A 12,237-nucleotide genomic window follows, 5' to 3' on the forward strand; every position below is an offset into this window, starting at 1 on the left:
GTAGCATTAATGCTTTACCAGATGTGACATATTCCCCCCTTGACACGTGGGTCTTCCCAATGTGTCACTGTAGCTGCTGTGTTGTATAAATGTTTTGGGAGGATTGGTTTATCTTCTATCTGATAGATGTCATCTTTTTTCTGTGCTCCTCTCTTTAGCCAGGCCTTTATTTCTGTCTTGGGTGCTGACTGTTGGGCGTCTTTCAGCACGTCTGTGTCTATAAATAGCAGATCTGACATTTTCTCTTTAATAGGTTGAAATGAGTTAGTTCTGTCCCTGATGATGTTTTAAAACCTCTATTTTGCCAAATCTTAGCATGGTGATGTACTGATCCGAAAACGTATTGGCTGTCTGTGTATATAGTAAGTATTTGTCCCTCATGTAATTCACATGCTCTTACTACAGCATATAATTCTACTGTTTGGGCTGAGCATGTATTGAGTAGAGATTTAGCTTCTATTATTCTGTCGATGGTTGTTATTGCATAACCAACTCTATTCTTTCCATATTCATCTTTAGATGCTGAGCCATCTACAAACACAATACATGAATCTGGTAGAAGGGTTTGAGAAATGTCTCTTCTGGGTTTTGTGTCTTCTTCAACTTTTGCTTTATAAGAATGTGGTTTTCCATCTTCTGCAGTAGGTATTAGAGTACTTGGATTTAAAGGGCACATCTTTTTAGAGTTATGTTTGGCTGTGATAATAATAGCGATGTCAGTGTGATATGTCTTGCATGTAGCGTCAGGTGCTTCTCTTAATATTCCTGACTTCAACATATCTTGTATTACTGGCTTAATACCTTCTTCAGCTTCTGGCTTTAAGGGGTATTGGCGGACTGATAGCCTTTTTTCAGATATTAGTTTTAACCTTGTATGGTGGGAACCCCTTTATAAGCCCCACATCAGTTGATGATTGGGACCACAGTTCAGGTGGGACAGCAGCTAGGGCAGGATGCATGTTGCTCTCTTTGCTCTCAGCTAAGCCCTGTATTTGTCCCTCTGCCTCATCTAAATGTGTCCTTGGATGGACTTTGACTATCCACGCCAGAATGAGCTTCCAGATTCCTGTATTAGGATCCACTTTTGACAGTGTCAGTGCTGTTCCTGCAGAGGTTTAAAGCCTCTGTTTTTCCAAATTCTTATTATTCTTTTTTATCATATTTTATAAAGTAAGTCCTTATTACATTTAAAAATGAGATCAATATTTTTGGTAGTTGCTATTATTATAAATAATGCTTGGTTTAGTTCTTATTAAAAATAAAAACTCACTCACTGATGAACACAAAAAATGAAGGGCATATTATATCTTATAATCTTAGTTTGTTTTACCCAGTTTTATAGATACAACATACAGTTTCAGTCAGCTTTGTATTTAGTTCAAGTAACTAAAGTTTGTTTCAATTAACTCAAGTTTTCTCTATTTCAGTCCAGTCCAGTAATTCTGTTAAGGTTCATTTAATCTTATGTTAAGTTTGAGTCTAATTCAATCATTTTGAACCTGACTGGAAAACGTCTAAACGTCTGTTAAAATCTTTTTGTTTTACCATAGAGAACTGACCTAATATTATTATGGTAATGTTGAGGACTCTAATTTTTACATAACATGAAACAGACATTTATTTCACAAAAACAGAAAGTCAAACACAGACATTTGGCCACATGAAAGTTTAAATAACCTGTTTGTAAAAGAATTATGAAACATTGAAGACGGGTCTATGAACTTTCTTATGGTTATCAGTATTTTTAATACAGGTAGAACCTTTGCCATCTTTATATGATTTTTCGAAAAAGATTCTGGAAACCTTATTAAGATATAAGTTTGGCAATGATCATCAGAACATCAGACCTTTATTAGCGCTTTTAAGGTCCCTCAAAGATGCATTACAATGAAATCAGTCATTCCCATTCACACACATTCACACACTACCTACTTATTTCTCTGTCAGAGTCATTTTATTTGCAAAAACATAATTTGACTTCTATTATTCTTAAAATGCACATTGTTTCCTCATAACCCCTTTTGTTTCCACAAGGTCTGTTTTAAACGCTTCAATTCTTTTTTATTCACCAAGAATCAATAAGGTGGTCTTAGTGGGGTCCACCTTAAAGGTGTTGTCTGTTAGGTGTCATGTTATCATTGTCAGGTCAGTGAGGCTCATAGGTCAGTCAGAACCTTGGTCATTTGTTCTGTGCTCATAATGTTTCATAGATCCAGCCTTTGATAAGTCAGCAAAACTTCCACCTATAGGAGAAAAATTGATTGTTAATGAATGAGCTGCATTTCCTAGGAACACCATCTTCCTCCTGGATGAGCATCACCTGTTGAAAAACTTTCATCATTGTTTGTTTCACATATTCAATCAGATCTTTATATTATACCAGTAGGTGAAGTTGTTAGTATCTCATGTAGACTGACATATACTGTTGCATTTGGAGAGGATCTCAGATTAAATAAATTTAGTTAGAGCTTCAATCCAGGTTCATTTTGTGTCTGCAGACTTTAACCAATTTTTCTTTTCTTTTTTTTTTTATACATAAAGAGCAAGATTCAAAACATTTTCAAAAGGCAGATTGTGGCAGAATGTAAACAAAACTGCTTATTGATTGATAAAATAACATTCAAGCACACAATCACCATATTAAAAGGCTCTACTTCTAGAGAATCACTAAACTTCTGAGGTCCGGTTTTGGCCCGCGGACCTTGAGTTTGACACATGCAGGGTAGAGTTACAATTTTTTTTCAGATCTTTCAGCAGAGACAGGTTTCTGCTGTTTGCAGAAGTTTTATCTCTGTTCTCAGGCAGCTGCATCCCTTTGTCAAGGTCGTTTCACAGAGCTGAAATTTAACTTCTCTCAAAGAGGAAAAATCAAGAATGCACACAATCTGAGCCAAATATGGAATTATTTCCCTGTAAAATTAATCTTTTGCATTTTATCATGATATTGTTGGTAGTATAACACCATAGAATGATTTTTAAAGCACCTGTTTCTCACTAATGCTTGCCTACAAAATCTTTTACTCTCAGATTACTTCTTTAACAACATTCTGTTCTCCCTTCTCTAGTCATTGTTCACTGGGTTGTCCAGTTGGACAGTTTCCACATTGTCACCTCCTCTTTTAACTTATTTTACCACATCCTCTAAAACCACCTCTTAGTCTTTATAATTTGGGGCTACCTTGGTATTCTAAACTGGGATGGGTGGCGGTCCGCCCCCCTTTATTTGTTTTCAGTTAAGCTGAAAGTTTTTTCCTGTGCTTTTCTTAAGGCCTCAGTATTATGGCTATGTCAGTTAAAAGCTGCTCTTATTGTTGTTTTTTTAATTAAACTTTTTGTTTTAATCTGTTTATCAACTGTGAGCACTCAGGGACTGAAAAGTCCCCTTTGAAATTATAATCTGGCAAGGTTTTTTTATTGTCTCTTGAATCTTTTGAATGCATAATCTCCAGTTTAAGATCCCCGTGTAGTTTTAGGATTTCAGTGATAATTAAGTTACCTGAAAATCCGTATTTTTATGCCATCGTGTACATATTTCTGTTAAATCAGAGATTTTTCTCTGTTCTTTCCCCATTGTTCTTTGTTATTTTTCTCTTTTTAGTTTTCATTATTTCTAATTTTAGATCCCCTTGTAATTTTAAGACATCCTTTGTATCTAATTTGCCCAAAAACCCATGTTTTTTATTTTTTATTCCATCTATGACAGATCATACCTGCTCCTTTTACATAGTTCTCCATAAACTTTACCTCCCCTTCTAAGTCAATTAGTTTACTTTGTTTCTTCCCCATTATGTTTTATGTTAGTTTAATTGTAGTATAAATGTCCCAGATAAAAGGTCACTGGCATGAGACTTTAAGGAGAGGACATTAACACACCCTTCTACTGCGACTAATTCGCAGCGGTGTTAATTTTCTGGAATGAAATCCGACCTGAATTTCCAAAGTCACCAGTACGTAGTTTTAATCTGGGCAAAAGAAAACACAGGACTATTCTCAATAATCCTCAGTCGTTTTCTTTAATCCCCTTCACGGCGGGATTGTACCAAATTTGTCACTATCCCTTTCACGGTGGAATAAAACCATCCGAATGCAGCGTCCTTACCGGCGACGCACTACCAACGACTTTTAAGTACTTTTCTTCTTTTATTTATATAGCGCTTACTCTATTCCCTCGCAGGGGAATAATCCTCAGTCGTTTTCTTTAATCCCCTTCACGGCGGGATTGTACCAAATTTGTCACTATCCCTTTCACGGTGGAATAAAACCATCCGAATGCAGCGTCCTTACCAGCGACGCACTACCAACGACTGTTAAGTACTTTTCCTATGAACTGTATTTTAAAACTGTCTCACCTCGGAGTTGACTTCTTGGTGACTCTCTGGACCCTGTGAGAGTCACCCCGCGCCGAGGAAGGCAATAACCCACTGGCCAGGTGTGAATTCACACACACCGGGACTTTCAGCCACTCCGGCTAATGGAGGCTGTGCAGCGGTGCTTCACTCAACGTCAGGCTTCCCCCACGGATCCCAGAGTCACTGTTAAAGCAAAGAGAAATAAGGTTATTGAATTAATCCGGCTACGAAGGACCAATAAATGTTAGGTATTATTTAGTCAACTCAGAGGTAAGAACGATACAGTCAGAGTTACTTGCAGCAAGGGTAGCCCACTTTGCAGTGAAACTACAAAGTTTTTGACACCCTATCTCTTTATTTATATGCACAGTTCAACAGACAGTTCAGACAGGGTGTGTGTATGTGAGACAGAAAGGAGGCTGGTTCACACAGAGATAACAATGATCTCACACACACAGGGAGGAAGGCATAGTGCAGGTGCCTTGCAACACAAAGTTTTTACATGAGTGATAACAAGTTTTTTGCACCCATCCAACAGCGCCAATCAAATTATTGGGATTGGATTGTGATCCCTTCTTAAATGTACAAACAATACGGTTTTAAAATAATAATGATGTAAAGTTAACAGACCAATCAAAACTGACAAGCATCTTGACTGGATTTTTATGTTTTTCATTGGCAAATGGACTTATTAGAGATGATTGTTTTTAGCCTTATTCGGTTTGCAAACAGGTCTCTAATGCTTTTGATTGAGCCATGCTTTTTTGCTTCTTAAATGTAATTTTTAATCATTTGTGTAGTCTAACTGTGGCAGTAACTATGAAGAATGGCATGTTAAGTGACCATATGACAACCATAACCGGGAGGGGCTCGGAGTAGAGCCGCTGCTCCTCCACATCGAGAGGAGCCAGTTGAGGTGGCTCGGGCATCTATACCGGATGCCTCCTAGATGCCTTCCTCGGGAGTTGTTCCAGGCACGTCCCACCGGGAGGAGGCCTAGGGGACGACCTAGGACACGCTGGAGGGACTATGTCTCTCGGCTGGCCTGGGAACGCCTTGGGCTCCCCCTGGAGGAACTGGAGGAGGTGTCTGGGGAGAGGGACGTCTGGGCGTCTCTGCTGAGTCTGCTGCCCCCGCGACCCGGTCCCGGATAAGCGGAAGACGACGAGTACGAGTACGAGTACGAGAACTACTGTAGAAAGCACAAAAATCATGTTTAACATCTCACCATGACAGGCTTCCCATAAAAACTTTGAGCAGGTAAATGCTTTACAATTCCTTGTATTTAAATAAAACCGACTTCAGAGTGGATAGTGATCTTTCATACTCCATACTATTTAAAGTTTTGAAGACTAAGGATTTAGTGATTCACTCTGTATGTTTAATGTCTATCTTGTAGATAGGAAGTTGATCTAATGGCACTGAATGGTTTTGAGGATGTTGAATGTACTCCACCTGCTGGTCAGATGATTTTACAAAACCGTTCTTACAGGCCCAGTTTCCCATACAGGGATTAAGCCCCAGTTCTAGATTAAATCACATTTTAAACCAGGACGTATTGAAACAGCTTTCTTAGATATGAATTATAGTAGTTCCAGACTTGTCATAGTCTTGAGTTAAATAATCTTCTGTCTTGAAGGAAGACCAGAGCTGAAGGTCCAAATGAAGACTTAAATTAAACCTGGCCAGAGGCAGGTTTAACTTCAGAGTAAAGGCTGTATGCTTCACTGTGGATGGGCAAAATGAATTATCTTCACTACATCAATGATGCTGGAAGACCACCACCAAGACCAGAAAGACGATTTCTCAGAGACAAAAGTAACCCGCTGAATAAATTTGATGATACAGATTTCCGTGGAAAAAGAAAAGAAGCTGGAAGCCGATCCACAAGTGATCTGTTTGATTTTGTTTGACTACATTTGTATCATTTTGAAAATGGTAAAGATGAAGAGAAAATATGGTCCATTACTGAATCAATTTTGGTTGAATTGTGATTGTAATGGAACATTTTAATTTCATAATGGCACAAGGTCAACAGAGGCACTGTTAGGAAAAACATTGAAGTTTAGCTGCTGCTGCTTCATGTCTCTCTCCATCTCTTTGACTGACAACTCCACTTGAAGGATTTTTATCGTGAATTCATGTTCTCCTTTTAGATATTGCAATTTGTGCTCATGAAACTCTATAGCAAGTTTTTCATGGATAGTCAGCCTTTTCACTCTTGCTGTGCTGCCTGGGGTGGAGATTCTGGCTTCTGTCACAGGTGCAGAGGTCTGATTTTTTTTACTCTGTTCTGGCTCCTCCAACATCTGATTCAAGCTCAGGTCGTCTTTTTCTAGAGAGAATTAAAATACAAGACCTTTTTATTCATAGTGCAAAAGATGGTACTAATTAGCTTAGCTGAGCAGGACAATAAATACACACACACACTGTAACAAAGAGTATTGAAGATTCTCCACCTGAACTGTCCAAATGATCATTATCTAGGATGCCTTCCAAGGGTTTTTGGTTTTCAATCATCCCAGTCAACTATTCTCCCAGGTCATCGGCCTGTGGTCTAACTGGGGGTCCCCCACCTGTCTTGAAACGCTCCCTACGAGCAATGGCTTCTGTTTTCTTCAGCTTTATTTTTATGTTTTTCCACAGCATCTTTACAAGGCAATATATGGCCTCATACATTTCATCATGAGTGATCAGAACAATCAGGATACTGTAAATAATATAATTAAATCTTACCTAAATCTGTTGGAGGGTCCTGCTGGTAAATTTTTCATTGGAGTTATATTCATTTACAATTGCAGTTCATGCGTTTCATTTTTTTATTTCTATGGTTGAATCATAATGTTTGTCCTCAATTATGGGATATTTTGAAATAATTTCCTTTAAAAGCATCATTTCACTTTCACTGAAGTTTTTTGAACGCTTTCTTTTTCCGTTGTCCATGCTTGGTCAGAAGTCAAACTCCTGTTCCATACACATAGACTGATAAAATTTATAATAGGGAAATGCCACCCCAGGTTTTCAGAGCAACCTGACATTTGCACCTTGTGCACATTGTCAATCTGATTCTGCTTCCAACACATGATCTGACTGGTCCTTGATTCCCTTAGTCAGAGACTCTGTAGTCTGAAACGAGTTGATCTGAAGTTAAACATCTCAGAAAGCAATTGGATTAGTGTGGATTAAGTTAGACCAGAGTAGTTTAGTCCTTGTTTTATGTAAGCCCTGACTGTGAAACTGGCCCATAGAGTTTAATTTGTAACACATTTTAAATGCTTTACATAATGAAAAGTTGATAAAAAGTTCAGAGAGCCACAAACTCACTTTAAATAACCTAAAACCAGCTTGAAAAGAGTCTGGATAGACGTTTCATATTCTCAAAAAATGTAATGTTTTTATTAAATATTTTCAATGTGATTTCAATTAACATTTCATTTTGAATCAGTTTAGTTAACCTTCAGGAAGGTTGAACTCTATCCCAGTATTATGGTCTGCAGCTAAGTCCTAAAGTCCTAAAATATTTTATTTCCAGTTCTGAAAGATTTGTCTTTCTTTCAAACACATCTCCCCTCATTAACCTGATGATTATTTTTTACCTGCCCTTTAATTTGGTGCATGACATCAACTAAAAGTACTTTTAATTCCCAGGTGAGATCATCAACATTATAATAGAGGAGTACGTGCAGCACCTGAGCGGCTACTACCTGAAGCTAAAGTATGACCCCTCCCTGCTCTTCGGTGTGCGCTTCCAGTACACTAATCGCATTGCCCTGGAGTTCTCCCATCTCTACCACTGGCACCCACTGATGCCGGACAGCTTCCTCATTGATGGAGATGAAATCCCATATTCCAGGTTTTTGTACAACACCTCCATCCTGATGCATTACGGCGTGGAGAAGCTGGTGGATGCTTTCTCACGACAGCCTGCAGGGCAGGTAGAGATATGACAGCTTATTGCTTTGTGCAAGAATCATGCTGATCATGCATGCAGCTGTTAAGATTTAAAAGACAGTTGTGTGAAATATGTAATAGGTTAATTAGCAAACAAAAAACTGAGGAGTTCCACCTTATTTTGATAATTAATGTTTTGTCTTAAAAATACATTTAAGGTAAAACATTAGGGAAAAATGTGAACGCATTAAAATTTTGTTACACAAATGATTATCTGCTGTGGCTCCCACGAGTCTACACACACATGTTGAAATGCTAGATTTTTGTGACGTAAAGATAGTTAATTAAATCCTTCCCACATGTAATGTAGTAAAGGTTCATTTAAAATTGTAAAATTCAACTGAAAAACAAGAAATAAACAGGTGGAAAGACTCCACTAGATACATGCCGACTTAACTTATACTTTGTTGTACTTTTTGATTCAGTTTCGGGATTCAGTTTTTTGATTTTATGACTTTTACTATGCCTTGATAAATGAATGCATATCAGTCACATTGTGAGGACATGTCTTGTTCACAGCCCTCCTCAGCTGTCAGATTTAGTTCCGGACTCTAGCTAGGCTGTTCCAAAACATTATTTTCCCATCATGAAGCCATTCTTTTATTTATTTGACTGTGTACTTGGACTCTCTCTGATGCTGAAAAAATTAAAACCATTTTTATCTTAAGCTTTTATACAGACTCTTTAAAAACCCTTCTCCAAAGTCTGCACCTTCAATGTTGATTCGAATTTGCAGCTGCCCACGTGGACCAGACAATGCCTTCTAGAGAAGATGTTTTTGGGCGGACAGAGATACACTATTGGGCCACAGTGAAGAGACTTTTGTCTGGAGAAATCAAGATGAAGCTTCCAAACCTAAGAAAAATGTGCCAGCTGTCAAGCAAGGTTGATATAGCAGTGGGACTAGTGACAAATGATCACCTACAATTACATCAACTTCACCTCAAACCAAAGAGCTAGATGGTTGAAACGTGGACATAGTTAGGTTTTCCAACATGTAAATGATCTCTAACACACATTAAAACTGGTGTTGGAATTAATAAAGCAGGCTAACATTAAGCTTTATGAAGTCTTTGAAAGTCCTGTTGAATTGTTCTTTTGTCATTAAACGCTCAGTGTGTGCCACAGTGGTTTCTTTCTTAGGCAAGAGTTTGCATTTTGCTTATCTTGAGTACTTGCTGAATAAGAAAATGAGATTGAGGAACTCACACATGCAGACCACAGGAACGGTATAAACTGCAACATAAGGTGTTTTTAAAACCACCTAGCTGCAGCTTGGTGGTTTTAAAAACATAAAAGTTCAGTTCCTCTTCGAAAGCCCTTGAATTATATTCTGAAAGTATCTTTACTTTCAGTTTATTCTCTCTTTGCAGGGATGATGACTGGGTGCCACACCCCATCAAGCAACAAGGGAGCATAGTTTTCCTTCTTATTCTTAATGAAAAATTCTACATAATGATTTACTGTCTGTCTTTCAGATAGGCGGCGGTCACAACATTCACCAAGCGGTGCTCAAAGTGGCAGAAAAGGTCATCAGAGATTCCAGAGCTGCGCGCCTGCAGCCTTTCAATCAATACAGAAGAACGTTTAACCTGAAGCCCTACTCATCCTTTTATGAATTAACCGGTAAGCTGGTGAAAAATAAACTTATATAGGCCCTGTTTGCTATTTCTTGCACATATGTACAAAGCAAGTTGATGATTGCAAGTATTTTTACGACTTTTGTTGCATGCAACATACAACCCCCTCCATAATTATAGGCTTATAGACCTATTACAGACATTTTAGGCCTACAGGATTATGGGCACATAAGATGTGTAGAAAAACCAAAAATTTAAATTGCTGCTATACTTTTGGAATTTGTTTTATTAAATTAAAATGCTTTCATTGAGAATCAGTGACTCAAAGATGCTTGTCTGTGGTCCTGTCATATTTGAGCTTTGGGTATTAATTAAACATCCTCCTCACTTTGGATGGTGGCAAGATATGCTTAGATCCTTGAGTCTGCTCCAACTGTTTTAAATGTTATCGCTCTGAACATAGTTCACTTCCCTATTACTGAATGGCATGTTCACTTGTCTATCCAGTGTTGAACAGGGGTTGCAAAAAATATTCCTTTGTGTCACATCATATTTAAACCGTAGAGCAACAGAATACTACTTAAAACATATTACATGTTCCTCTACACTCTGAACATTGGTAGTAAAATATCAATTACAAACATGCTTATTTAACATTTATTTAAGAAGTTTGAGTAACATTGGCATCTGTGATTTTGTGATGTGAACTATTTTTTTTTCCATTTAAAGCAGATTTTTCTTCATTTCTTTCTATTGTGTTTAAAATATGTAAGTTGCTATCTCTTATAATCTGTGTCTGATAATTGGCGATCAATTTCTCCTATTTGGGGTTTCATGACTGTGTCAGAAGATCACCTATGAACGGCAATAGCCTAAAAAAATCCCATCAAAGGAGAGCCACTATGGCTTGCTGTGATTCACTGAGGGTGCAGTAAAACTACCCATCTTGTCTGATGTTTGCACTAGTGCCTTCCTCTGCTATTTAATCCGCTGCCCTCTGATAGAAGATATTGTATCACAGCAGTGAATCATGAATAGCTATGATTGGTGCATCACTGCTATTTCATTCTCTGCATTGTCTGCAAACAGGTGATGAAGAAATGGCTCAAGGTTTAGAGGAACTCTATGGAGACATAGAGGCCCTGGAGTTTTATCCCGGCCTCCTGCTGGAGAAAACACGGCCCAAATCCATATTTGGAGAGAGCATGGTGGAGATGGGTGCCCCATTCTCACTGAAAGGCCTGTTTGGAAATCCCATTAACTCCCCCGAGTATTGGAAGCCCAGCACCTTCGGAGGTGAGACAGGCTTCAACATCATCAAAACGTCCACTCTGAAGAAACTGGTCTGTCTGAACACCAAGTGGTGTCCGTACGTTGATTTCCATGTCCCACGAAACAAGGAGGAGGCGAAACAGAGGAACCCATCTACTGAACTTTGATCAACAACCATCTGCTGGAAAAAAAAGTTTATTTTCAATTTAAAGGCATATTCTACTTGACTGAGATGTACCTGAATGTGTTCAGCTGAAAAAAAATGGCTATTGTGATTATGTTATGCTTCTATAGTTTTAGACACAATAAATTGAAAACAACGGATTGTGGTAAACTGCGTACCTCACTTCTTATAGCTTTAAAATAGCTTTTTTTCCTATCTTCCATAAAGACCAGGAACCGTATTCACAAAGAATCCTAAGACTAAAAGTAACTCCTAGTGACGTCATTTAAAGAAAATTTGTAGAATTATCCAAATTCTTTCTAAGATTTTTCTTAGAATTTTACCTCATTAAGATAAAAGTTATTCACAAAGCACCTTAGGCCTTAAGAGAGCTCATAAGGTGAACAAATGTTAAGAGTGCTGTCAAAATAAGGTGAGATCTTTCCATGTATTCCATGCAGCATTCATTAACTGCTCACAGTTTAATCAATAAAAATTAAAATAGGTATCTTTTGTGTAATCCATGCAACAATTATTAAAATACACAGTTGAAGCAGTAAAGAGTGAAACAAGCATATTCTCACATTTTGGGACTGAGAGACTGGAGAGGCCTGTATGGAGTCACATATTAACTGTCTTATCTTTTTCAGAAGTGTAAACAACAAGTGTAATCAAGGAAATGATGTATGATGATGATCTATTTTCTACAAGTATTAAATGAAATGAGTTGATTATCAAGTTAAAACAGATATGATGAGTACTTTTAGTGAGCCTAAGAGTGTCTTAAGCAGAGAAGATGTCGGAAAGAAAGAGAGAATGAATGAACAACAGTGAATTATTAAGAAGCTACCAGCTCGATCAAGCAGGGATCCACTCTCTAAGCAGTCGTGTAAATGAGCTCACAAACATCTATACCAATCAT

The 12,237-nt window shown here is 37.9% G+C and overlaps 1 protein-coding gene across 2 annotated transcripts in view; it reads left to right on the forward strand.

The window, feature by feature from the left end:
* ptgs1 (prostaglandin-endoperoxide synthase 1) overlaps positions 1-11,476 on the forward strand; it is a 28,727-nt gene extending 17,251 nt beyond the window's left edge. For both annotated transcript variants that reach the window (XM_047381823.1, XM_047381824.1), the window contains 3 exons: positions 7,998-8,284; positions 9,779-9,926; positions 10,970-11,476. In XM_047381823.1, coding sequence (XP_047237779.1) covers positions 7,998-8,284; positions 9,779-9,926; positions 10,970-11,319 — 785 coding nt within the window. In that variant the 3' untranslated portion in view covers positions 11,320-11,476. The remainder of the gene's footprint in view (positions 1-7,997; positions 8,285-9,778; positions 9,927-10,969) is intronic.
* The last annotated feature ends 761 nt before the right edge of the window (positions 11,477-12,237 follow it).

Source organism: Girardinichthys multiradiatus, chromosome 12 (assembly GCF_021462225.1).
Source record: "Girardinichthys multiradiatus isolate DD_20200921_A chromosome 12, DD_fGirMul_XY1, whole genome shotgun sequence".
In the NCBI taxonomy this organism is placed as follows: domain Eukaryota; kingdom Metazoa; phylum Chordata; class Actinopteri; order Cyprinodontiformes; family Goodeidae; genus Girardinichthys; species Girardinichthys multiradiatus.